The sequence below is a fragment of the Gadus macrocephalus genome, chromosome 4 (genome assembly GCF_031168955.1).
Source record: "Gadus macrocephalus chromosome 4, ASM3116895v1".
NCBI classification, from domain to species: domain Eukaryota; kingdom Metazoa; phylum Chordata; class Actinopteri; order Gadiformes; family Gadidae; genus Gadus; species Gadus macrocephalus.
In genome coordinates, this window is record NC_082385.1 from 580,802 (window position 1) to 608,639 (window position 27,838).

The 27,838-nt window shown below is 49.5% G+C and overlaps 3 protein-coding genes across 3 annotated transcripts in view; 2 read left to right on the forward strand and 1 right to left on the reverse strand.

Annotated features, from left to right (window-relative positions):
• Positions 1-5,502, forward strand: part of pah (phenylalanine hydroxylase) — a 13,378-nt gene extending 7,876 nt beyond the window's left edge. The window contains exons 6-12 of the mRNA XM_060051028.1: positions 1-116; positions 368-437; positions 662-718; positions 845-940; positions 4,036-4,169; positions 4,401-4,516; positions 4,987-5,502. The exon at positions 1-116 is cut by the window's left edge and continues 20 nt beyond it. Of these exons, the coding sequence (XP_059907011.1) occupies positions 1-116; positions 368-437; positions 662-718; positions 845-940; positions 4,036-4,169; positions 4,401-4,516; positions 4,987-5,030 (633 nt within the window). The 3' untranslated portion in view covers positions 5,031-5,502. The remainder of the gene's footprint in view (positions 117-367; positions 438-661; positions 719-844; positions 941-4,035; positions 4,170-4,400; positions 4,517-4,986) is intronic.
• A 116-nt stretch (positions 5,503-5,618) lies between these two features.
• On the forward strand, positions 5,619-12,090 carry th2 (tyrosine hydroxylase 2). Its single transcript, XM_060048510.1, has 12 exons — positions 5,619-6,283; positions 6,382-6,562; positions 6,699-6,787; positions 6,872-6,939; positions 7,559-7,609; positions 7,718-7,863; positions 8,490-8,625; positions 8,774-8,843; positions 8,975-9,031; positions 10,449-10,544; positions 11,025-11,158; positions 11,642-12,090. The coding sequence occupies exons 1-12, from the start codon at positions 6,053-6,055 to the stop codon at positions 11,799-11,801; spliced, it is 1,419 nt and encodes a 472-aa protein (XP_059904493.1). The 5' UTR covers positions 5,619-6,052; the 3' UTR covers positions 11,802-12,090.
• Positions 12,091-16,196: 4,106 nt separating this feature from the next.
• nup37 (nucleoporin 37) lies at positions 16,197-27,814 on the reverse strand. The gene is made up of 10 exons (XM_060048521.1): positions 27,708-27,814; positions 27,048-27,211; positions 26,002-26,123; positions 23,463-23,535; positions 22,965-23,059; positions 18,005-18,095; positions 16,979-17,160; positions 16,669-16,719; positions 16,464-16,557; positions 16,197-16,375 (listed from the first exon to the last, which is right to left on the reverse strand). Exons 2-10 carry the CDS (start codon positions 27,201-27,203, stop codon positions 16,262-16,264), a joined length of 978 nt encoding a protein of 325 aa, XP_059904504.1. The 5' UTR covers positions 27,204-27,211; positions 27,708-27,814; the 3' UTR covers positions 16,197-16,261.
• Between the last annotated feature and the right edge of the window lie 24 nt (positions 27,815-27,838).

Below are 27,838 nucleotides of genomic sequence, written 5' to 3' on the forward strand. Positions count from 1 at the left end.
CGGCCCGTGGCCGGCCTGCTGTCCTCCAGGGACTTCCTGGCCGGGCTGGCGTTCCGCGTGTTCCACTCCACGCAGTACATCCGCCACGCCTCCAAGCCCATGTACACGCCCGAACCGTGAGTCCACCCGGCTGTGTGTCCCTGTGAGACTAGGCCAGAGGGGAAGGGGGGCTTTAGTCAGAACCCGGGGTTAGGGTTAGGGTTAGTAAATAGCAGTGGAAGAGGTATTTATATAATTGTATTGCATTATATATGTGTTTAATGCGTGGCGTGCAATTTGAAAACCTTTCTAGTGCTGTATAGTGTCTGTGCCACGGTGTCTTTATCCAAAACACATCTTCTCTCTCGTCGTGTTTCCACCATTTCAGGGATATTTGCCACGAGCTCCTCGGTCACGTTCCACTGTTTGCTGATCCCAGCTTTGCACAGTTCTCCCAGGTACGGCCAAATGCAATTCAGTGTCGTTATGCAGAGACCAATGTGCTGTCACTCAGGTTTGATACACTATGAGGAATTCAGATTTTTTCACCCAAAGGCTGAGCAGAAAACGACGACAAAGAAATCATGGCCGTCTGATTCCGTCCACTTTTCCCCATCGCTCCTACAGCATCCTGACCCACGTGTGTTTGTGTGTCTGTTCATTTGTTTGTTTCTCCACGCAGGAGATAGGTCTAGCGTCTCTGGGCGCCCCCGACGAGTTCATCGAGAAGCTCGCCACCGTGAGTACCCCCAACACGAGACCCAACCCTCCCCCCTGCAGACATTACCCCTGCTTGGTGCCCTCTGACCCCAGCCTGAGCTGCGCCTCACCCCTTTGTGGTCCCATGTCCCCCCCCCCCCCCCAGGTGTACTGGTTCACCGTGGAGTTCGGTCTGTGCAAACAGGGCACTGAGATCAAGGCATACGGCGCTGGCCTGCTGTCGTCGTTTGGAGAACTCCAGGTTGGTCTGCAGCTTCTGCTCCGGCAGTGCGTGTGTCCTCGTTTCCTCTCACCTTGTGACACACGACCCAAACACACACCCGCAAAGATATGCACGCACACACACCCAACAATGCAGACACACCCACATACACACACATATAAAAAAGGCCACATACATACACACACAAACACACTGCTCTAGTGATTATTACAATGCAAGGTGAGGTGTAATGTAATGTGTTCGTTTCACCTTGTATTCACCCACTTATTTGAGTTACTCACCGTAACTTATGGGATCGATCTGATGGGGAACCACTAGGCCCTCTGGCCTTTATCAATAAACCTTCGGACCCCCAACACAAACCGTGGTTTGTGTTGGGGGTCCGAAGGTTAGGGCCGACAGGGTTGGCTTGATTTAGTGTGTCCAGTGAGGCGGCCTCCTCCGTGGGCCGATCAGGTGCAGGGTTAGTCGATGTGTCACTCGGAGAAACCTGCAGCTTGCGCTTAGTACCTTCCCCTGACTCATGTCTTAGGGTGACAGGGTGAGTAGATCACTGGGTACTGGATGGGTAGCTTAGTGATGGATGGGTAGGTTAGTGATGGATGGGTAGGTCAGTGGAGCTGGATGGGTAGGTTAGTGATGGATGGGTAGGTTAGTGATGGATGGGTAGGTCAGTGGAGCTGGATGGGTAGGTTAGTGATGGATGGGTAGGTTAGTGATGGATGGGTAGGTCAGTGGAGCTGGATGGGTAGGTTAGTGATGGATGGGTAGGTTAGTGATGGATGGGTAGGTTAGTGATGGATGGGTAGGTTAGTGATGGATGGGTAGGTTAGTGATGGATGGGTAGGTTAGTGGTGGATGGGTAGGTTAGTGGAGATGGATGGGTAGGTTAGTGGAGCTGGATGGGTAGGTTAGTGATGGATGGGTAGGTTAGTGGAGCTGGATGGGTAGGTTAGTGATGGATGGGTAGGTTAGTGATGGATGGGTAGGTTAGTGGAGCTGGATGGGTAGGTTAGTGGAGCTGGATGGGAAGGTTAGTGATGGATGGGTAGGTTAGTGATGGATGGGTAGGTTAGTGATGGATGGGTAGGTTAGTGATGGATGGGTAGGTTAGTGATGGATGGGTAGGTTAGTGATGGATGGGTAGGTTAGTGGAGATGGATGGGTAGGTTAGTGATGGATGGGTAGGTTAGTGATGGATGGGTAGGTTAGTGATGGATGGGTTGGTTAGTGGAGATGGATGGGTAGGTTAGCGATGGATGGGTTGGTTAGTGATGGATGGGTAGGTTAGTGATGGATGGGTAGGTTAGTGATGGATGGGTAGGTTAGTAGAGCGGGATGCGTAGGTTAGTGGAGCTGGATGGGTAGGTTAGTGATGGATGGGTTGGTTAGTGGAGCTGGATGGGTAGGTTAGCGATGGATGGGTTGGTTAGTGATGGATGGGTAGGTTAGTGATGGATGGGTAGGTTAGTGATGGATGGGTAGGTTAGTGATGGATGGGTAGGTTAGTGATGGATGGGTAGGTTAGTGGAGATGGATGGGTAGGTTAGTGATGGATGGGTAGGTTAGTGATGGATGGGTAGGTTAGTGATGGATGGGTAGGTTAGTAGAGCGGGATGCGTAGGTTAGTGGAGCTGGATGGGTAGGTTAGTGATGGATGGGTTGGTTAGTGGAGCTGGATGGGTAGGTTAGCGATGGATGGGTTGGTTAGTGATGGATGGGTAGGTTAGTGATGGATGGGTAGGTTAGTGATGGATGGGTAGGTTAGTGATGGATGGGTAGGTTAGTGATGGATGGGTAGGTTAGTGGAGATGGATGGGTAGGTTAGTGATGGATGGGTAGGTTAGTGATGGATGGGTAGGTTAGTGATGGATGGGTTGGTTAGTGGAGATGGATGGGTAGGTTAGTGGAGCTGGATGGGTAGGTTAGTGATGGATGGGTAGGTTAGTGATGGATGGGTAGGTTAGTGGAGCTGGATGGGTAGGTTAGTGATGGATGGGTAGGTTAGTGATGGATGGGTAGGTTAGTGATGGATGGGTAGGTTAGTGGAGCTGGATGGGTAGGTTAGTGATGGATGGGTTGGTTAGTGGAGATGGATGGGTAGGTTAGTGATGGATGGGTTGGTTAGTGGAGATGGATGGGTAGGTTAGTGATGGATGGGTTGGTTAGTGGAGATGGATGGGTAGGTTAGTGATGGATGGGTTGGTTAGTGGAGATGGATGAGTAGGTTAGTGATGGATGGGTTGGTTAGTGGAGATGGATGGGTAGGTTAGTGATGGATGGGTTGGTTAGTGGAGATGGATGGGTAGGTTAGTGATGGATGGGTTGGTTAGTGGAGCTGGATGGGTAGGTTAGTGATGGATGGGTTGGTTAGTGGAGCTGGATGGGTAGGTTAGTGATGGATGGGTTGGTTAGTGGAGCTGGATGGGTAGGTTAGTGATGGATGGGTTGGTTAGTGGAGCTGGATGGGTAGGTTAGTGATGGATGGGTTGGTTAGTGGAGCTGGATGGGTAGGTTAGTGATGGTCGGGCGGAGGACAGTTATACTTCAGTGATGTGAGTTAGGGGCAGCAGAGGATCCACCCTGCTGAGAGCCACATTAAGGCTGGGGGGGCTGATACCAACCAACTGCACTTCCTGTTAACCAGTAGAGCGCTTCCATGGAAACCAAGACCAAACAGGAATGAATACAGGACACTATTTCGTGATATGATAAATAATTCATGACCCTAATTCTGGAAAAATGACCAGTTACATAAAAGGTACAGGAAATGTTAATTACAGAGACAAAACCACGCCCATACGAATCAGGATTTATATATTTTATACTTATATGTAAAATTGTACAGATGTTTTATTCTGTTGTTTTATTCTCACTCTTGACCTGTTAGGTATTGATTATTTGAATTGGAAAACCAGCATGTTTTCAACGTTGTTGTCTTGTTGATGCCCTTCTTTAGTTGGTCGTCGTCAGGAGTGTAATACAAAGCAGCGATAAGTACCCTAAAGGCCGGTCCATACCTCCGGATCCGGACGAAACTGTCCGTATCCGTATTTACCGTAGGGTGTGAATGGGCCCTAATGGTTCCCTCCTCCTGTCTCGTTGTTACGCAGTATTGTTTGACGGACAAACCCCAGCTCTGCCCCTTTGAGCCGGCGAAGACCAGCCTCCAGAAATACCCGATCACTGAATTCCAACCCGTGTATTTTGTGGCTGAAAGCTTCGAGGATGCCAAGGAGAGAGTCAGGTACAACGATAATTATGATCAACAAATAAAGAAACAGAACATACTTAATCATCTTATGACAAGTATTGGGGTTACAACATCTATAACAAACATATATGTATTTGCAATAAATAAATCGAATTCGAAGTGTACAGCTCAATTGTATCAATTTCATGGATGTTATTCGCATTATTGCCTTTAAAAGTCTAATTTCTATGGTTGATGATTGGTGCTCTCTTCCGCCCCCTACAGGAAATTTGCCGCTACTATTCCCAGGCCTTTCACGGTGCGCTACAACGCCTACACGCAGAGCATCGAGGTGCTGGACAACACCCAGCAGCTCCGCAACCTCGCTGAAAACATCAACAGTACGGAACACACACACACACACACACACACACACACACACACACACACACACACACACACACACGCACACACACACACACACACACACACACACACACACACACACACACACACACACACACACACACACACACACGCAAGCGCGCGCACGCACACGCACACACACACACACACACACACACACACACACGCACCACACGCACACGCACACACATCAAAAACGCAGCACGGGGCTTTCCTTTTTAATCTATTTTAGTTCGTTTAGGAACAACCAGCTGGTTATTCTACATTTTATTAAACAGTATGTGAAATGTAATACGACAGTAAGCTAATATAGCCTATGTGGTCAGCCTTATTTAGCAGTTGTGATAATACATGTTGGCTAATTATAATCTGTAGGCTAAATGATGCCTACTTGAGAACAATTCTACAAAATACGTTTACATTTTCTTTATGTTTGATATTTCAGATGAGATGGGGCTTCTGTGCAACGCCTTGAAGAAGTTGGAGTGAACATCGTACCTGGTCATACTGCAGCTTTTAGATAGCAGGCTTGACGGCGATGATGAGGGAGGACTCGACGCAGAGGCGCAGTCATTGTCTTCTGTCCATTGATGCGCCTAAAGCTATAATTGTGAACACATGAGCCAGTTGTTCAATGTTTAACCTTTTGACATTTTGAGATGACTGTAAATATAACCAATCAGGCTACTAATGAGTCTCCTTTGAAGATTATTTCTTTCTTTCATAAAACCACTGCGTCATCGTATTTTATACCAGCCTATATAATCATAATATTTTAGCCACCCATTTATCTGACGTAGGCCTAGTTCTATAACCTTATAAGAGAGAAGTAGATTAGATGGCTTTTCCGTTGCCGCAGTCGAACCTATAAATAGCCAATTATTGACGATGTTTATTATGTTTTCTTTTGAATGCATGTACAACTGTGAAATGGATAAAACAAATAAACATATTAAGGACTCGTGTGAATTTGTTTGAACCTCTGTTAGGCAGGCATATATCTTACTGTAGCCCAAACACATACTCTTAAAAAAATGATAACGATAAAAAAATATGATAATCAAGTGGTCAATTTGATCAGGACGTTGGATTAATGCGTCAGAAATTAGGGTTGCTCATCCCAGACATAATGATCAATTATCAGGGGCGATTAGGCTGACTATATAGGCCCCAAACACACATTTATTGATAAGATTAACGAACGCTCGGATGAATGGCTATGTCTTGATCCAAAGCATCTGATTTATCCACAAAATAAAATGTAGGCTTATGAAATGTAGGCTTAATACCTTACATAAATCCCGTCGGCCTATTGCGTAACTGATCTCCATAAACTATTCAAATGACGAGCTACATTAAGTGTCCACGCGTGGCTGGCAGGTCCTCAAATAGCCCTGAATGACAACACATCCAATCACATCGGTCCTTTCCCGACAGGACACACACAAATCAGGTCAAATACAGTTAATATTGTTATTTTACGCACTACAGATAGAGGTGCCATCGTTGAGATGAAGACGGACAACGCGGTGCAGAGCGTGCCGTTTGGGGGGAGGAGACAGAGCCTGATCGAAGACGCGCGGAAGGAGCGCACGGGAGGGGCCGGAGGGCCCCCCTCGCCCGGGCCCCACGGAGACCACCCGGGCTTCGAGACCAAGGACGAGCGGGTCGTCCTGAACGTCGTGGTCGCCTTCAGCAACGAGAAGAATTCGGGGTTCTTCAAAACGGGGAAGATATTCGAGGTGAGCAAAAAAATAAAATAAAATTTATTTCGTAATTTCTAGAAAAATAAATATGAGTTTAGTGACACTGGACTACCCTGTGGTGTTTTTCACCTCAGACGTTTGAAGCTAAACTTCTCCATGTGGAAAGTCGACCCGCGAGGAAGGGGAAGAACAGCCCGGGGCCGGGGGACCTGGAATTCTTCATCAGGTGTGAGGTGCACGGCGCGGACCTCGACGCCTTCATCAACTCACTCAGAAAGGTGGCGGACGACATCCGCACCTTCCCGGAAGAAAAAGGTAGGCTACGCGGTTTCCGTAAAGTGTTCTCCTGTGGTCGGCCTGTTAGGGGAATGCGTTTGACTGTTTTTTTTTTTATAATGCTTCATTGCTGCATGTGCTTAATCATTAATAGTCTTCCTCCTCTGCGACGCAGTTCCCTGGTTCCCTCGGAAGATTAAAGAGTTGGACAGGTGCAAATTGCTGATCACCAAATTTGATCCCGACGTAGATAAGGAACACCCTGTATGTATTTCATTATACTGGATAACGTTATGTGTTTACATTTTCCCCAAGAATGTGCACGAAATAATCATTCCCGTTTTGCAGGGATTCAGTGATCCAGAATACAGAAAACGGAGAGCGCTCTTATCCGACCTCGCATTCAGCTACAAACAGTGAGTAACCTGTCGATTCAATTAAATTTAACTTTATTGTCATTGTACACGTTAAGGTGCACATAGGAAATAGGAAAAGGGGTGGTCTCTCTGCCAAAATATTAGGAAATTGCCAATTGGAATTAAAATGCAAATAAATCCAAGAAATATTTAAGCATTTATTCTAAACATGTTCACTATTGGGGACTTATGTGGGGCATTAGCTAGTTATATTGGGTTCGATTCCCAAAGTCCTCAAACAGACATCCTCGAATCTGAATTCACCGTAAGCCCAGTGTCCCCATCCCTCATCCGGTCGCATTGGACCGGATGAGGGTTATTTAGCAGCGTCTGCTAAATAACTAAAATACAGTAAATAGAGGTGAATAGTGAGAATAGTAAGAATAGTGAATACTAGTAATAATATAATATAATACAATACAATGGAATATTAATAGTGAATAGTAAGAATAGTGAATACTAGTAATAATAGAATAAAATAGATTAGAATAGAATGGAATATTAATAGTGAATAGTAAGAATAGTGAATACTAGTAATAATAGAATGGAATAGAACAGAACAGAATGGAATATTAATAGTGAATAGTGGCCTCACTGCAATGATTATTTTTGGCCACAGGGGGGACCCGTTGCCTACGGTGGAATACACAACAGAGGAAGTCGCCACATGGTGAGGTGGCGGCACCGCAGCACACAACAAGCATGGAGATGGGTTGAATGAATTCTATAGGTGAGACGTATAGCACGACGTGCCACGTGACCCCGTGTGTCGCCGCAGGAGGGAGGTCTACAGCACGCTGCGCAGCATCTACCCCAGCATGGCCTGCCGACAGTTCCTGGACGCGCTACAGCAGTTAGAGCGGGAGTGTGGCTACGGAGACGACCGTATCCCACAGCTCCGGGAAGTCTCGGCGTTTCTCAAAGGTGAGGACAGAGTGGGAGGGAGAGAGAGAGGGGGAGAGAGGGAGAGGTGATGGAGGAAGGGAGGGAGAGAGGAGGGAGGGAGGGAGGGAGGGAGGGAGGGAGGGAGGGGGGGAGGGAGGGGGGGAGGGAGGGGGGGAGTGAGTGAAAGACTAAAAGAGGGAGGAAAAACATCTGTGAGACTGTGCAGGTGTGCGCTGAACAACACATTCACAACGCGTGAGAAAATCGAGCGTTTTACAAATATTATTCGCCGTTGTTTCGCTGTAGCACTGCTGAAGTATTCCTGGCAGATTTTCCTCCAAATCCTCCATCAACTCATGAGCCTGCACCAGATATCTGTGAACAGGAAGCCTGTGTGAAACGGTTCAGTCGCTAGGAACTGAGTGATGCGTTGTGTATTGACTTTTAGTTCGAGGTAACACTGAGAAAAGGACAAAGCATGGTGCATATTCACGGCTGCTCCACAATACAAACGCTCGCTAACACTAACACCTTTCCAGTTCAAAGAAAGTGCCAAAAACAAAGCCTAACTCAACGACTGAACTGTAACAACCCAGCAATAACGTTCAAATCATCATGTCACATATATGCTTCTCGGGACTCGTTCTCCCCCGACCGTCTCGCAGAGAAGACGGGCTTCCAGCTGCGTCCGGCCGTGGGGCTGCTCTCCGCCCGGGACTTCCTGGCCAGCCTGGCGTTCCGAGTGTTCCAGTGCACCCAGTACATCCGCCACGCCTCAACGCCCATGCACTCCCCCGAGCCGTGAGTCCCCACGACCTAGCCAGACCCTGTCCCCCCAACCCAGCCGCCCGCCGCCCGGTCTGCGCCCGGTATCGCGGTGATGGTGCCCTGATCCTTCCAGCGTTTGTAGCGCATCGCTGATCTCCTCGTTTTTCTTTTTATTCGACAGAGATTGTTGCCATGAGCTTCTGGGTCACGTTCCCATGCTGGCTGATAAGGAATTTGCAGAGTTTTCACAGGTAATCTTTCTACTTTGTTCCACCGTTTGTGCAGTGACCATCGTTAGAGTTTTGATATTGATGTGTACATGTGGTACAGTCGGGTCGGGTTGAGTTTGAGTGGAACCTCATCGTGTTGATCTGCTCTCTAGGAGATTGGACTCGCTTCACTTGGAGCGTCGGATGAGGACATTGAAAAACTTTCAACGGTAAGAGTTTAGCCGTGTGACCATCACTAAACACTCGTCAATCGAGGATAAAATAATGTATATACCCTCCATCTGAATATCATTTTTATAGCAATGAGGAATTAAAATATTGCACAAATTTGAACTATAATTTTTTCATTCATTTAGTGCTGGTCACTCGTAGTAGTGAATGTCCGTTTTGGTGAAAAAAATGCTGTTTCCCCCTGTTCTAGTGTGGCAGACGAGGTGGGCGGGGAGGAACGACAGGATTTTGGTTGTTACTCATGCATATTCATGATTTGCAAATGTCTCGCCTCTGATTGGCGGAACAGAACAGGTCATCACAGTTATGAAACCCATTCAACTTCCAGAGAGACTCAGAGAGAGAGGGAGAAGGAGAGAGAAACACACAGAGAGAGGGAGACGGAGAGAGAGAGAGAGAGGGAGAAGGAGAGAGAGAAACACATGGAGAGGGAGAATGAGAGAGAGAGGGAGAGAGAGAGAGAGAGAGAGGGGGAGGGAGGGAGAGAGAGAGAGAGAGAGAGAGGGAGAGATTAAGGGAGGGAGAGAAAACGAGATAGAGGGAGAAGGAGAGAGAAACAGAGGGAGAATGAGAGAGGGAGAAGGAGACAGAGACACAGATGGCAGAGGCAACAAATCAACGTTGCATCTCTTTGGCCAAGAAAGAAGAGTTGAGGAAGGAACGGTTGGATTGGACATTCATTCACTCATTCATTCACGGGGCACGGCGGGAGTCACGGGAGTACCCTTCTCCCTCTCTCTCTCGCGGGCAACGTGACCGCGGCCCGGGCAACGTGACCGCGGCCCGGCACTCCCGCAACTCCCGGTCGCAACGACTCCCGCCGTGCCACGTGAATGAATGAATGTCCAATCCAACTATTGCTTCCTCAACTCTTCTTTCTTAGCGAAGAGATGCAACGTTGTTTTTTGTCATCGCCACAAATAGCGCAGGCATAAACTTGTTCCGCAATGTAAGCACCTTGCTGTGACCCCCTACCTGCCCAGATGGGCTCTGTGTCACTTGGTCGCAAAATAAGTACTGTCTTCCCGTGGGCCGTCGCAAGGCAAGGTCGGCGAGGCCATGAATACTAATTCACCTACTGACGTCAGTTGGTGAGGCTTTTCTAATTCGCTTGCCTATGCCTCTATTTTCTTTGATTTGCAAATGCAGGCAATCGAGGTAGAAGGACATTTTCACGTTCAGCATGCATATGCAACACCGAGTGACCTATCGTGTTTCAAAAGGAACAAGATTAAACGGTTTCTCTGGGAATGACGCCTTTAACTGAGGGGACGGTTGGTAGGGGCCATTACATTTTGGGTTTATGTCACCATCTAGGGATGTAAGTTCGGTACTGCATACTATGATGTGTAACCATCTGGCTTTCTCCCCCCCCCCCCCCCCCCCCCATAACAGTTGTATTGGTTTACCCTGGAGTTCGGTCTCTGCAAACAGAACGGTGCTTTGAAGGCGTATGGCGCCGGCCTCCTGTCCTCATATGGTGAACTAGTTGTAAGTTATTAATTTTTCCTCCATCCTCCTCGGTTCTGCAACATAGATCAGAAAGACATCTGGTCTCCCCGTCCTCAAAAAGGGTCAACAATCCTTAAATGCAGACCAGCTTCTGAGTGAATTTATTGGGGTTGGGGGGCTTTTTCGGGTCACGTTTTATGTTCTATTATTTACCATCATGTTCGAGTCCGCATTTATCTTTTATCGCTGGTTTAGTTGGACACACATTTGATGTATCCCAATTATTTATTGTATTTAGGCAGCAACTTCAACGCTTATCAATATGATGTACTGACTTTGGCACGCCTCTATTCTACTTGAGAGGGATTCTAGGAATATTTACTTGGCTTAACCTTATGCTTTATATTACATTATCGTTATTGTTATTCTCCTTTTACAACGATTGTCAGCGCCTTTGAGTTGTTATTGTTCGTCTGAAATGGGCTCCATCAATAAAGTCGGATTGGACCTGTCTTACAGTATGCCCTGTCGAACGAGCCCGAGTGCCGTCCGTTCGAGCCTGAGCAGACGTCCGTCCAGCCGTACCAGGACCAGACCTACCAGCCCGTCTACTTTGTGTCCGAGAGCTTTGAGGACGCCACGGTCAAGCTGAGGTGAGGCGGGCGGCCATTTTGTATTGAAATCGTTACCAAAAACGTAATAAACGATTTTTATGTCATAAACAACCAAATCTATAAGAGCATGCATGACCATGCACGTAAGAAAAAGGGAAGATGTATTAAAGGGCCCCCTATTGGTGGATATAGATCAACCCACCGTAGTTGGTACAGTCCACTAAGAAGTCTGGTCAAAGCGCCTTACAATAAGTTTGTCAGAAGAAAGAAAAACAACAATATATCGCGGTCAGTACAGTTCATTGACCCAAGTGCCAAGCACTAACAATCATTAGGTTGACCCATTCCCCACAGACAACAAAGCTACACCATGCTAAGTACTATTTTAAGGTGCAAGGACGTACAACATACAACAAGTGTGTAAGAGGGAAACAGCTTGTGTTTGCCGAAAACCTTCACACACCTGGTGAGCCCACAACAGGGCTCCTTTAAATTCCACGGACCACTTTCTCGTCCCAACAGGAAGTTCTCTGCGAAAATCAACCGGCCCTTCTCGGTCCGCTACGACCCGTTCACCTGCAGCGTGGAGGTCCTGGACCAGCCAGAGAAGATCCAGCACACCCTGGGCCAGATGAAGGAAGACCTGAGGGTCTTACACACCGCACTTGAGAAGCTGGCCTGACCCAAACCACACTACGTAACAGGGAATACACTATGTGTGTTTAGATTGCAAACATTTCATTAAACATAGTGTATATATAGCTCTTCTCAAGTGTGTGTGTGTGTGTGTGTGTGTGTGTGTGTGTGTGTGTGTGTGTGTGTGTGTGTGTGTGTGTGTGTGTGTGTGTGAGAGATAGGCGTACACATGACACAGATGATCTATGTTGTTTACGACGCACACTAGTGCCGTCCACTCACTGCGTCATAATCTTTGCTAACTAAAACCTAAATAAATAATTTATTTTCAACAAGCTCGGGAGTTTTACTTTCGAATGAATGGAATGCTGCCAAGTGTTGACGAATTACTGCTCTTTTAATTGGCAAACCCGGAGGTTTCTTGGAAAGCTACACGGCAAGAGAAAACATTTTCGGAAAAATGTGCCTCGGAGCCAAATGCGGTTTCAGCGTCACTGCCGGAAGACAAGGGATTAGGGATGAGAAATGTTGTTGTGATGGATGAAGAGGCCCGAGTGAGGGAGCCCTACCACGACGAGGAGAGAGAAACAGAGCCAGAGACCGAACGAGAGCGATAGCAGGAGAGTCAGAGGGGGGAGAGGGAGAGCGAGAGAGAGACTCCAGTAGCTACACAATTTTGGGTGCCTGCCCATCTTTCTAACCTTTCTTCTTTTCCATTTGGAAAATTCGAGAGCCCATTTTCTCGTCACGTGCTATTAAGCAAAGAGACGTAGCTAATTGTGAATTATTTAAGTATCACGTTCCCTTTGACGGTCAATGAACGACTCAGGAACGGGGCCCAAGTGAGCCAGCGGGTCGCCGGGACCTCACGTTAGAACAGGCCGCGGCGAGGTCGCCAGGACACGGACGTGATGATGGGCCAGAAAGGCAGCGCTGCTGACGGCAGCGATTCCTCCTCCTCCTCCTCCTCCGCCTCCCTTTCCTCGGTTTTCCTGACTTGCGTCACACCAAATGCGCATATCCTCCGTCTTGCGCTCTACAAGTGTCTGTCAGGGCATGGTGGCATGCGATGGTTTATTATTATTCATGATTAAAAAACGATGTAACTTTGAGAAATGCGCGGTAAATAAATCTGCCGCTGCTTTTAGCCTCTCACGTCACAGGACACCCAAGCCCGTCCGAGTTGTGGTGTGGAGGGGGGGGGGGGGGGGGGGGGGGGGGCGCGAGAGAGCACAAGAGAGAGCGAGAGAGAGGCAAAGGAAAGGGCATGAAGAGGTGAAAGAATGATCGACTGCTCGACGTCCGTGCTGCGGACGACGCGTAGGCCCCACGCACGTGGTGCTCCCAGCGCCAAACCAATGTCAAACACTTCATTCTTTTTGGTATCTGGTTCTACATCCAAACACGCTCCAAGTTCACAAATCCCCATGAAAAACCGCGGCCGGGCATCCAAATCCACTGAGGTCTGAAAATAAACGCAGCACGTATCCATGGTCACCGTGGGACAACCACCCCAGCCACGGTGTTTCCAGCTCGGCCGTGCCCGTACCCGCCACAAACCCCTGGTGCAGCGTCATCACGCCGCCTCCCAGCGAAAGGCCTCCGCAGTTCAACCGTATCGAGTCCATCACTTTTACCAGCCAAGCGCGCAGAGGTCGGCGGGTTTATCGTGTGCGCTGCGCACTAGACGCAGGGCTGGACTGGCCATCGGGCGTACCGGGCAATGCCCGGTAGGCTGGCAGGCCTTTTTGGGCCGACGAGGTTTACTTGATACTTTTCTTATTTTTTTCATGGACCCGGCCCGGCCCTGCCCAGCCCAGCCCAGCCCAGCCATGTCACACAGCCGAGGGCCGAGGTCGGTTCCTTCCCTCTCGGTCGTGCGGGCTGTCAACTTAACCTGAAAGTTCAGTAAAACTTTGGCACAGGCCGTTACTCATTATGATTGGTTCTGGGCTGGCCCTGGACCTATCACACACACAGCAGAGGGCCGAGGTCCCGCCTCTTGGGCCAAGGCTGCCCTGTCCCCCAGGGATGTTCCAGGGATGTGCCTTTCAGTGGTGTGGACTTCACAGGCGTTTTTCACATTTGTAAGTTTACTATGCTGCATAGGCCTACTGTTGTTATGTGTTCTTGCTGCCATCCACCTGGATGGTCATAAAGCCTACTACTTTCACAGAGTGACTGTAATGAATGCAACTATCCATTATTGCATTGCTTTAAAGACACCTATACTATCAATGTACATTTTTTAAAACAGTCTAATTTTCACTGTTCTCTTGACCCACCTGGCCTCTCTTTCTCTACCCTCGTCTTTTTTGGCGTGAATGTTTGCCTTCCCGTGATGTGGAGTTCACATCTGTTCTTTTTGTTTCATTGTGAGTTTACTAAATAGCTCTTATTTCAATTCTAGAAGAGACAGTATCAGATGAATCTAGCATATCTGGCCGCACCTTTCTGTCTCCCTTAGAGCCCCAAGGTCCATGCAGCCTTTTGTCTCAGGATATGTAAGTACAAAATGAGCTGTTATCTCTCTGTTCACCTAAAGATTGTTTTAACTATACCTTAAACTGATTCTCTCTCTCTCTCTCTCTCGCCACTTTTACGTTGTTATAATTTGTTGTGTTTTAGTTAGTGTGAAAAAAATAATACATATATATTTTGTATTCTTCCTGTTGTTCTGTGTTCTTGCATTTTTTGCTGATTGTGAGACAAACTGTACATATTATAAGCATTAGTCATTTTAGAGGAGATTTGACCTAGCTGCAAAAGTCTCTGCAAGTCTAGTGAAAGAGCGTATATATATTTTTTTAACATGGTAACTCTCTTCCATGTAGGCTACTGTGCTTTATTTTAATTGTTGAAACATCACAATATGCGGATATATCACCTGGTATGTTGTGTGCCTCCGCATGTCGCATAAATAATCATGGTGGGCTGCCATGGCCAAAAATGCCAGGGCCATTTTTTGGTCCCAGTTCAGCCCTGGAGACGGATGGGGTCAGACGGAGAGGAGGCGTCCTCCTACACCAAGCTATGTTCATGGAAGTATTAGGCTGTACATTTGAAACTTTTTGGTTGAACTGAATCGGCATAATTGCTCCCTTGAGATCTTTAACTTCTATGATAAGGGTTGGAGTTTATCTTGTCGAACCATACATAATAACGTTGCACACAATTGGCTCGATTAAGTTGGAGAAAGGTACAACTCTTCCAACTTATACCTTCAACTCGGTTTGCATTCTAAAATGATAGCACTTCGAATTAAATTTCCCTGTTTCCAAAAACTGAGATAGGTCAATAGGTAGAAATCCGCATCTATGCAGGGTGTTAACGACCACCAGATGGCACCATATAGCCACTGCTGTAGTCGGACGCTGCCGATTAAGATAGGCTATGTAATATTTATGTTTCTCAGAAAGTCTGCTCTCATTTAGAGATCCCTAATGCACCTTTGAGACACCGTGGAAAGTGTCCAGTAGTGGGAAAGTCCAAGTGCATCGTGTCCTTCTCGACATTGATGTCTTACCCTTTCACGCAGCTGCTTCCAGTGCCGGGCCCAGAATCTCTTCTCTGTAACGTTACAACAAACACAGAGCAGACCGCACGGTACTTGTTCAAACACAGCGAAGTACTATCAAGAGAGCATTAGCATTAACTTGTGGACGGTGGTTTGCTTGCCCCGTCCAACGAATATACAGAATCTTTTTTCTAAAGTGGTAAAAGCTATCCATGCTACACAGCTACAGTCAGAACTCCCATCCAGTAGAAACCCGGGACTGCATAAAACATTGTTTAACGTTGTTAACATAACATGGTTTCCCGGCCAACACATGTTAGCGGTACACCGCTACTTCTGTTGAAGCCTTTTATATTCACAACCATTTGTCCTTCTTGCTTTAGTGGGTGGAAATGTGCTTTGTAATGGAGATAGTTTCACCGACACATGGTATATTCCCTGACAGCACAAAGAGTCCTTGTTTTGCCACAGGGCTCCACGAGGTTCTGGCTGCGGCTCTGCACTCTTTCCACCCTGGGTTCTATGGACCGGTTGCAATGAACTCAAGACTTGCCAAAAAGACAGACATCTCTTCCATCGCAGGAGCTTTCATCTTGTTTGATTTTGTCAGTGGAATTCAAAGAGAGATTTCCCAAATGCCATCCACTTCCCACCGTTCTCTCTGACCTCAATCAAGTCCAATGTGTTGGACCCTCAGATCAAAGCATGACGGCAGCACATTTTGACTACGTCAATGTCGACTCACAGTGGCATTGGTAACGCTTTTAAATGGGCTAAGAATAAAACATGTGCACAACTTCAACAGAAACCATGACTGCCTTTTCCCTAAAGTGAGTCAGTGTAGTGAGGTACCGATTGATGATTGAACACCAATATAAATAAAGGAAAATAAGCTTTTTGAGGCCCAAAGCAAAACACAGAAAATATCACAAAAATAGTTTATTTAAATTTTTTAGGACTAGAAATAAAAGACCCGCCTCCAAACACGTCTACATCTCCGTCATCCAGAACAGCAGCTTCCTGTCGCTGCCAATCACACACAGGGGGAGGGTCCTGTGCCAGCTTAACCCCGCCCCCACCGTGGCCGATCCAATCACCACCGGCTGCAACAGGAAATGAAAATTTGAGCAGGAAAAGGCATTTCAGAAGAGGCCTGAGCCGAGATATGGCTCCGATCTAACGGGCACCGACCTGTGGTTGGCCCAGGTGGTGGATGAGCAGCTGGCTGCTGAACTTCCCCGGGCAGCCCGTGGTGGCGAAGAGGTTCTCATTGGCCCGAGACCACCTGGAAGGAAGGACAACCACTTTACTAAGGACGACCATGTTTGGGCAAAGCCAAAATAAAAGAAAAAAAAACACAATTTGAGGAACTCCGAAGGTAGACCCGAGTTCTTACCTAATGAGTCTTGCTTTGTCCATGTGGGCAGGTCTTCTTTCTTGAGGATAACTGCGAAGAGGACAAAGACAAGGCTTCAGTGAAACCCTTCAAGGGACCATACCATTAAGAGGCGACCAATGTCACACCACCAGATGCGAGTGTGATCAGACGTTACAAGCCGTTACCAAAACGTTTGCTACAGTCCGCTGGGAAGGCCGGTCGACTGATCCATCCAGCGCACATCTGGGTGGACACGGCCACTTAAAACAACAGAACTCTCTCCCTGCAAATAAAAATACATAAAAAAAAAAAAAAGAATAATAATCACCTGGAGCGAGTGATGTCCCAGACCAGCCAGTCGCTCCCGGCCACCCCGCCCACCTTGATGGTGTTGGCGAGGCACCAGTCGGCGGACATGAGCGGCGAGTGTCCGCAGTCCAGGGACAGGATGGCCTGCTGGGCCACCAGGTCGTAGAAGCGGATCGTCCCCTTCTTCTCGGCCACCATCAGCTGCAGAGGGCGGAGTCACACGCTGGTGTGGGTGGCCTTAAAGGGGACCTATTATGCTTTTTCGACTTTTATGACTTATAAATGATTGATAGTCATGTTTAACCGTACTAAAGTGTCAAATAATGACGTACATGCATTTCGACGTATTCCCTGCTGACAGTCTGGGGTGGCTGTGCAGAGCGCTAAACACTCGGGACAACGTTTGCGATTCACTTGTTCACATTTCCGGGAAATCATCTACGTAGACGTAGAGGCACTCCTGCCGCGCCCCCATATGCCCGGTCAAATCTGCCCGCGCACGCGCTTCAAGGAAGGTAACCAATCACAACGGAGTTGGGTTGGCAGGAGGGGGGCGAGGGGGCGGAGAAGGACGAAACCGAGCGTTGACAGAGAAGGCTGAAAGCGCCCAGATGAGAGGAAGGGTTTCCCGAAAATCAACAGCGTTTTTTGTGTATGGTTAAACATGACTATCAATCATTATAACAACGTTTATAGGTCATAGAAGTCGAAAAAGCATAAAAGGTCCCCTTTAACAAGTCTCTCGTGCTTCACTCAAACCACGGATGACAGTGAACTTGTGCACCTCAATAGGCTATGGGGACGATCCACAATGCTGCGGTCGAAGTTTGAATACTGAGCTCGGAGCTTAAGACAGAGTCTTGTATAATAACAATTACACAAGTATAAATTGAGAATTCAAACAGCCTTCAAAGTCAATAGTGCAAAGTATCCGAGGTTATTTGTGAAGTTGAACAATCAGCACAATGTTGACGTGAAGGAGCTGCAGATTCATAAAGATCCTATGTACAAAGCCTTTTTTAGAATATAGAAAACCTCTGTTTACCTTATACACCTCCTCTGGATGCCAGCACACACTGACACCCGGAGAACGCAGACTGAAGCTGATGGTCTCGTTGCCCTCCAGGTCCCAAACTCTGAACAAACAAATCATCCGACGTTGGGATTATTACAGCAAAGAATAGACAAATAATATAATGAGTGTGTCAACGTGACAAACATGTCGATAATAGAAATGGATTACAAGGGAGGGAAACACCACAGCATGAATACAGCAGCAGGCCTCACAGGGCAGAAGGATGCAATCCTCTTTCATTTTCAATGAGCAGAACTCAGAGTTCAGCTTGACTACTGTGCGGACACACCAAAAGCGTTACCCGCGTACCACGCGTATAAAATCGGCAATTTTTCCATAGGGAAGCATTGGTTTACGCGCGTATGAGGTGTGTACACGCGTATCATGCGTACCAAGCAACATTTTACTCGCGTTAGGGGCGTATGAGGCGCGTATATATACGCGCGTACATATACGCGCGTACATATACGCGCGTACATATACGCGCGTACATATACGCGCGTACATATACGCGCGTACATATACGCGCGTACATATACGCGCGTACGCGAGGAGTTCAAAAAATTGAACTTTTTACGCTCATACGCGTGATACTAGCCGCAATAGCCAATCAGCATGGAGCTTGACCCGACGTCGCTGGCAGAGAGTAGTGACCCTTGCACAGAAGCATACGGCCGACATCTTTCTTTATTCTGTGTGGAAATAGTAACATAGTTACGCCATTAAATGCGTTTATGGAAACATTTTTAGCGAGAAATGTGCATTTTACTTTCATAATGTTCACTCGGTGAATGTGAAGGATGTTTGGTTTGATAGTTATGACGAAGAGTGAACACACCGTTCACTTGCATGGACAGAGTCTCTGGTTGCTAAGCAACCTCAACGTCTTGGCGGACTATTTCTCTGCCGATCAACACTACGAATGCTGGAAACACACCAGACACACCATGTGAAGTTATTTAACCCAATTATTGTTATTTATATCCGAGATTATTTAATCTAACCCGATCCAAGCTCTATCATGCACCCGGCGGCGTTTGGTTTTCCTTCCTCAGACTCCACAGGCGCGTAGCTGCGTACGTAGGACCATTTTTGACACAAAATGGTCAAGCAACATTTTAGCTGCGTTAGGGGCGTATGAGCTGCGTATGGTACGCGTTTGGTGTGTTCGTACCATACTAGTGTTTCAGGAGACACTTCCTCTCTTCACATTCACATCAACATTAACGGTTTAGCAGACGCTTCTATCCAAAGCGACACACAATCAGAACATTTGTCAGAAGAAGGTGAAACAATATATCTCTGGTAAGGATGTTCATAGAACAAAGTGCCAAGCACTAACAATCACTAGGATAACCCATTCCCCGTACACAACAAACAAGTCAGATCAAAAGCAGGCAGTGTTCGGGACAGCTAATACAACTGTTGGGTATTCGGGATCAAACCCGGAACCTGGGCCCCTTTCTGCTCCGCCTCCTATCCCCGGCGTTCCCCGACATATTGGTCAACAGCACAACACGACTGGAATAACTGGGTCACGCGACCACGGGGCAGTGTGCAACAACATTCCCAGAACGCCGTGTACCGAATCCAATCGGGGGATGAGGTAGGACAGCACGGCAGAGGGCAGGACCGCTGGCGCGCACGCACGCACACACACACACACACACACACACACACACACACACACACACACACACACACACACACACACACACACACACACACACACACACACACACACACACACACACACACACACACACACACACACACACCTCTGCAGATTTCGCTTGAAGGAGCCCAGACGATTCCGATTCGGCGGAGGCCACGCAGATGTCAAGTGTGTCGTTGTGGCCGCTGTCCTCGGTGCTAACCCGCCCCCCCGCCCCCCGCCCCCCGCCGTGGAACCTCAGTAAACACTAAACCTTACGACCTCGGCCTCCTCTTGTGGGAACGAAAGCTCCTTCTGGCCAGAGGAACCCCTCTCTCTCCTTCCTTCTCTTCCCCTCGCGGGGAAGAGCGCACACACACACACACACACAGAGAGAGAGAGATAAACACACACACACACACACACACACACACACACACACACACACACACACACACACACACACACACACACACACACACACACACACACACACACACACACACACACACACACACACACACACACACACGGCCCGGGACCACCAGCAGCAGGACCGCTCGCTCCAGCCCCTCAGACCACTGAGAGCCAGCGCCGGGTTGCACGCTACCGGGCCGGGCACCAGGCCGCGGCCCAACCGCCGCGGCCCGACCGCAGCGCCCCTCCCCCCCAGAGGGGCGGCGACTCCCCGGCAAAACATGACCTCTGCAGAGCGGGGTGAGCGGGGGGGGGGGGATACGCGGGTTGGCGGACAGCGGCTGCCCCCCCCCGCCCTTCCGCCCCACCCACGGCGCGCGGGAACGGCGCTCGCTGCGTGCCGTCGGAGCGGCGTCCAGGTCCAACGGCGGGGGGAGGGGAGAAGGTGGTCTGCGAGGGGCTGCACTTTGTCGACGGGACGGGGGGGCGACCCGCGGTGGTGTTACGGTTCGTCAACCCCCCCACCCCGGCGAGGGCGGGAAGGGGCGGAGCGATGGGAGTTACTGTATAGAGCCGAGTCAATAATCACAGCGGCTCCCGGGAGGGCGGGAGCTGAGGCGCTCGAATAACACCGGACCTCGCCACCGCCCGGCTCCGGTTTCGGTTTGTGTGTGTGCTTGCGTGGAAGGATGTGCGTATGCTTGTGTGTGCGTCTGTCTGTGTGTGTGTGTGGACAGATGGGTCTGTGTGTGTGTCTATGCCTGTGCGTGTCTGTCTGTGTGTGTACGGATGTGTGTGTGTCTGTATATGCGTGTTTCTGTGTGTGTGTGTGTGTGTGTGTCTGTTTCTGTGCGTGTGCTGTGTGGTGTGTGTGTTTCTGTGTGTGTATCTGTTTCTGTGTGTGCGTGTGCGTGTCTGTCTGTCTGTCTATTTCTGCGTGTGTGTGTGTCTGTTTCTGTGTGTGTGCGTGTGTGTCTGTTTCTGTGTGTCTGTTGGTGTGTGTGTCTGTTTCTGTGTGGGTGTCTGTTTCTGTGTGTGTGTCTGTTTCTGTGTGTGTGTGTGTCTGTTTCTGCGTGTGTGTGTGTGTGTGTCTGTTTGTGTGGGCTTTGCCCCCAACTGTGTCGCCGCGGCCACAACGAGCCGTTACCCAAACAATAATCTTGAAGTCAAACCCTTCGCCACAGATGAACTCAGAGCGCCAGCCGCTCGCTGGCCGTGCGTGCGTGCGTGCGTGTGTCTAAAGATGAACTCCATCCCATGCAGAGATTAGAGCGCAGAGCGACGCAGTGACTGCACTGGTCCGGCGTAACAGCGCTGTGTCAACATCCGTACCCACCGCGCAAAGCATTAAAGAGATTATAAACACGGGGAGTTACTGTATACAGCAGGTGGACACACAGCATCACACACGCGTGATGCTGGAGGGAAGACGAGTTCGAACTCGGTCAACCCCACACACACACACACACACACACACACACACACACACACAGCGTGAGAGTAGCGGTCGTCGGGCCCCGCTTGCACAAATAAGTCACGCCTCCGCCCCCCCCCACCCTCCCTCTTGCGTCAGGGGTCTCCGATTGGGTGGGCCGGCGGTGTGCGTGTTAACTCTCTCTCCTCCTGTTGCGGCCGCCTCGTTCGTCCCATATTTTCTCAACACGACAGAGTTTAAATCTTTCAGCAGACGGAGCGCAGTCTGTTTTCTCTGGCCCGGGGGAGAGCCCGGGACCACGGCCTCGCCGAGGGCCCGGTACCAGAGCCAGGGGCCCCGGTTCTGTTTGGGGTTTCTTCTTTCTTTCAGCGGGACGAGGATTGATTCCCCGCGGGGGCCCTGCCGGCCGGGGTTCAGAGGAACCCGCCGCGCACGGCTGGCCCCGCCGCGATGACCAGCGTCTAGCGGTCATCAGGACACCTGGCTCATGGGGAGGACAGACAGGGGTGTAGGGGTGTGTGTGTGTGTGTGTGTGTGTGTGTGTGTGTGTGTGTGTGTGTGTGTGTGTGTGTGTGTGTGTGTGTGTTCCGATGGAGTCCAGAGAGCTGACCCAGAACTGACCCCTATGGCGCATTTCCACTGCAGGGTGCGGAACGGATCGGATCGCAAAGGTGCGGGTCGGATCGCGTTTCCACCGCCAAAAGTGGGCGTGACCCGGACTTTGCCGTACCCGTTCCGACCCCATTCTAGGGACTCCTCCGTTGCGGTACCCAAAACGAGACCAGACGCCTGAAAGGGTACCCTGGAATTCTAGCTACACCCCCCCTCCGTTGATTGGTCGACAGAATCGTCACTTCCGGGTGACGCGGGGATAAAAACAAACAAACAGTAGCCTCAAGGTATTATTCTTTACAATTAACATGTCGCGTAAAAAGCTTGCTTGGGCGAACAAGGAGGTGGAGACGTTCGTCTGCATTCTTGCGGAGGAAGACGTTGTTTACGATGTTTACGTAGCTGCCGCGGCGATTGACATCCGGCCTACCACCAAGGGTACTGTCGGCAGTGGAAACGTGACCTCGGAACTGAGCTGGGCTATACTGCCCCCTCCCTACCGCACCTTTGCGATCCGATCCGTTCCGCACCCTGCAGTGGAAATGGGGCACTAGTCACTGAAACACGTCTCCCTGAAAACCCTTCCCATTTGGGGAGCTCGTTAACAGAGCCCCCCCCCCCCCCACTCCTGGAAGGAGGAAACCTCTCTGATTTGTCTAATTGGATTTCGGTTATTAACCGATTAGCAGCAACAAATAAACCCTCGTGGCTGTGATTGTGAGCGATCGCATTCTGCTCGACGGGAATCAATGTGGAAAACACACAGCAGGATGTGATGCAATGATACAAGACACACACACACACACACTGACCTGCAGGTGTGATCATCGCTGACGGAGGCGATCTGTTTCCCCTCCGTGGGCTCAAACACCACCTGATTGATGTAGCTGCTGTGACCCTCCATCTCCTACACACACACACAACACATGCACACACACATTAGAACAGTGACTACGGACATATCTACAAAAACCTTATGACCCGACTGCGTGTGGCACATTATCAACACAGCTGCATTAAACGGCCTCAAACGAGCATCTTTTGTATTCACCACTCCTGCACCACCTATTATTTAACTATACTGTATTCGTACTGCACTATAAGCCAATCACGCTCAAACCACACCTTAACCGGTATTTCGCACTACTGTTTAGATCTCCGACCACATTTCGTTGTCCCTGCACTCTGCAGTGACGGTAGAGTTGAATCTGACGTTCTCCTGATCGCTGGGTGCTACGGCGGTGCTCCGGTTGACGAGGAGCCCTGATGCGCGCGGCCGGCCAATGGGCTCCAGATGTCGGCGGTCATACCTTGATCTCGTGCCGGTCCTTGAGGTCAGACGACAACAGTCGTAGCTTTCGGTCAGGCGAGGCTGTGCAGAGCCTGGGTGGAGTGGGGAGGGGGTGGGAGGGAGGGAGGGAGGGGGGGGGGGGGAGAGAGAGAGAGAGAAAGAGAAAGAGAGAGAATTAAAAAAACGAAACGAAACTCCAAAACACATCCGAGAAATCCAAAACCGCAACCCAAGCAGTCAGTCATCGATGAACTTTCCTGCACTATTCTCTCGAAGAACAGCCTTGGGGTGTCTAAGTGTGTGCGTGTGTGCTTGCGTGCGGGCATGTGTTAAACTTGGCCCGAGCGTTGCCGGGGAGATTCTAATTGCGCCCTTGTATAAACACGGAGAAAAACAAGATTCATCACGCCATTCGCGCATTTCTTCATGTCCCGAGTCCCACGCGGGGCCCCGGAGGGGCCTGGCCCCTTTAATCAGCCGCAGTATACCCCAGTGGCTGCAATTATTCACACAATTACACCAGCTCACTTATGACAAGAAAAACACCCGCAGCAGCGGAACGCAGCAGCGGAACGCAGCAGTGGAACGCAGCGCTGGCGCTGAGCGTCGTCGGCCGCAGGCTCTCAGGGGAGCGGACGTGACGTCACTGCAGACACCATATTTAGTCTTGCACGGTTCTAGTCTATTGCTGCGACGCTGGATTAGTTTACGTTAGGATTAAAACATTTCCAGGTTCACCCCAGTGCCCGCGCCGGGGTAGAGCTTGGAGAACTTATCGGGCACGCTCGGCCCGGTCGTTTTTTCATGATGGATTTCAAATAATCCTAACGCAAAAAGTGTACCTCTATTTGATTAATTCAACACTTTTCGTTGTTGCCCGTGAGGGAAGAAACAGGAGAACGGTCCCTTTGCCTGGGAGCGGTTCCACACACCCAGAGAACAGGATGATTAGCCCCATTAGATGACTTGGCATTATGCTCACTGAAAAAAAAGATTTCTTTTTTTTTTTTACTTTTTACACTTCACATTTCCATAAAAATATATATTGTATGCATCTCAAATAAACATAACAAATAAATAAAATAGAAAGAATCGAATAAATGAAGGCAGATATTTAAAATCGATAATTCGAAATATGCAAGTTCCATACAGCTATGCATGGAAAGTTCAAACTTTGTGCAGAAGCTGCAGTGGTTTGTGTGGTGTGTGTGTGTGTGTGTGGCGTGCGTGCGTGCGTGCGTGCGTGTGTGGAAAGGCGTGCGGCCCGTGGAGGCCAGCTGTGTTAGGCTTCTGTGGAGCGACGGTGGAAAGATGTTGAGACACAGCCTTTCGGGGAGAGAGCCTGACGACTGAACATCCCACACTGGCCTGTTTCAAACCTTGGCAACCTCTCATACTCTCCCCCCCCCTCTTTCTTTCCACTCTCTCCCTCTTCCAACACCATCACCCCCCCCCCCCCCCATTCTACTCTCCCTTTCTTTCTTCTACACCACTTTTTTCCTCCCCCCCCCCCCACTCTTCCACTGACCTTTGTATGTCAACTCCACTCTGTCCCACGCCCCTCTCTTTCATCCCCCCTCCCTCTCTACTCTGCCTCCCTACCTCCCTCGCTCTCTCCTCCTCCCTCCCTCTCCATCCCCCACCCTCCATACCTCCCTACCTCTCTCGCTCTCTTCCATCTCTCTCTCCCCCCTCCCTCCCTCCCCCTCCCTCCAAACCTCCCTACCTCTCGCTCTCTCCAACCACCCCCTCCCTCCCTCCCTTCTCCCCATCCCTCCCACCCCCTCGCTTTCTTCCACCTCCCCCCCCCCCCCCCCTTCATCCTCTCAGGACAGTGTGAGAACGCAGATCTTTTCCTGGAAGACACGGTTACGTGCAGAAGCTCAGGGAAGATTGGGAACCTGAGTGCGTAATTACACCCGCGGACGTCACGCCTCCACCCCTCCCGAGGCCGGCAGACCGCCCCGGGCCGGGGAGCCTTCCCCTGGTGTTCCTCTCCAATTAGAGGCAGGCTTAAACACCTCCAACAGGGCCGCCCCGGCTAACCTCTCCCCGGCCGCACACATCACAATTAGGAGGGGGGGGGGAGGAAAGGAAGTAAAATCCTCCGTCTTTGCTTTCGAACAATCAACACACACACACACACACACACACACACACACACACACACACACACACACACACACACACACACACACACACACACACACACACACACACACACACACACACACACACGGTCCAAGGCTGTCCGAAAAACACGTTGCTCATGACTTGGCAGCCGCTCCGAGACACTAGAAGGCTCACAGGGAAGCCGAGTCTGACACATTTGTTCTCCCCCCGTCCCCGTCCCCCACTTCCACCCATTTCAGACGGGGGGGCGGGGGGGGCGTCAGGTCCCGTTAACCCGCTGCGTTGATGAGTCCAAGCTGCGAGGGTCCCGCTCTCCGGTTGTTCTTGGCCGTCGGCGGCGGGCGCAGGCGATGCCTTTCCGAGGCGACGCCACGGCGTCATGCGAGGGGGAGGGGACGCGGCGCGGGGTCAGAGGCGGGTCTCACCTGACGGTCGGTAACCGGTCCAGGCGGGACTCGGGGCTCCAGGCGAGGGAGTCGATGCGGACGTCGAGGTGGAACGCGCGGAGCACAGTGAACTCCACTCCCTCCACCTCCGCGTCCTCTTCCTGTGGGACGGAGGACCGGAGTTCATACGGGGAGCTAAGCGCCGGGAGGGCGATTACTCAAAGACTACTGTTCAGCTGCATTGTATCAAAACAACCCCCCCGTAACAGGGTAGCTCTAGGAGTCAAGGGGGGGGATGGGGGGGGGGGCGATTCCTAGAGCTACCTCTGCGCGAGCATCTGGTTGCTTTAGGAAATTTGGGTTGTGGTGCGCTCAGATTGGTCGCCGCGCCAACACTGATTATATGCTTTGATTGCTCTCGACCTCACTCGGGATGGACGCATCTGGTGGATGAATAAGTGTCAGTATAACGCGATACCCCGTTACGGTTGTGTTGTCAGAACTAATTAGGGAAAGGAGAAGATGGGTCTCAAATGTTCCCCAAGATGGAGTTGAAAATAAACTAATTATTTTTATGTGAAGATCTAGTAAGGGCTTTAAGGACTTCACTTCCCAATCGAAAATAAAAAAGGTAGTTTATTGATAGGAGATATTTAAATATACAATATCTGTCACCCTCAGTCAATGCACAAAAACACACATGCCTATTGTAACAATTGTTGCACTAGTAAATCGTATTATTATTTATTATAAAGAATTATTTATAATAACCCAGCTCCCACAAATACAATGACAACCAGACAGACCTATAATTTCTGTTCATTAAGAGAACTATCCGTCTCATTTTGAAACTGCGGGGTTACAAAGACAACTGTGACAGACCTGCTGTACAGTATATGTAGCCAGTTACTGCCAGTGTGTTTCAGTGGGGTGTTTGACTTCCTGCCCCTCTTTGCATTCTACCTCAGCGCCGTTGAGCAAGATAACAATGCACACCGCTGTATTGATGTCAATTCACATTGGTTAAACGCATACCCAAAAGACAAGGTAGTACATTAACCACGTTCAGTGGGTGGATGACTCACCTGAAATAGACAGGTGCCCACGACCACGTACTGGTTCCCTCCATACGCTAGGAGAGATGCATTGGTGCCACTGTCGAACGGGCTGAACTCCACGACGTGAACGTAGTCCTCACACGCCACCGTGTAGGTGGCGCTTCGACGGGAGTCCTCCTGCATCCTGGTACCTGAGGCACACGGTGATGGACAGTAGTACGACGGTTCAACCGCATGCAAGGGAACGAAAGGTGTCTGCAGCAGGACATTTAGTGGAAGTCAATATCAATAAGTAAGGATTTAGCTGATATACGTCGTAGCTGTCATACGCAGATTCCATACATTGGAGTTTCCTTTGAGGCTACATCCAACAGGATACCTGCCCGTACGGCTGTCACTCAAATTAAAAAGATGTGCAAACGGCCCAGGAGAAACTGATTTCATATCAACTATATCTGCGCCTGGATCGTAATCGATTCCAAGGGAGCATGTATACATCCCCTCACATCGACCACTAAAGCCCATTTGTGCAACACATTTCACAAATACGTGGAGACGTGGCGGCATGCCGTCTTTTCTATTTATACATAATGGTACACTTAATATTATGAGATGTATTAAGCTTTAATACTTGACGTATTAATCCTATTTTGCATCTATGAAGGTGTACGAGTGTTTTCACATTACCAGTTAGTATAGTGTTTGCGTCCCTCACAATGCGCGCGTTTCGTATATTTCAACCTGTTCCGGGTAGGAAATGGACCGTTCCATTCACATACAGATCGAAGGGGGGGCAGGAAGTTACCGTCAGTAAAATA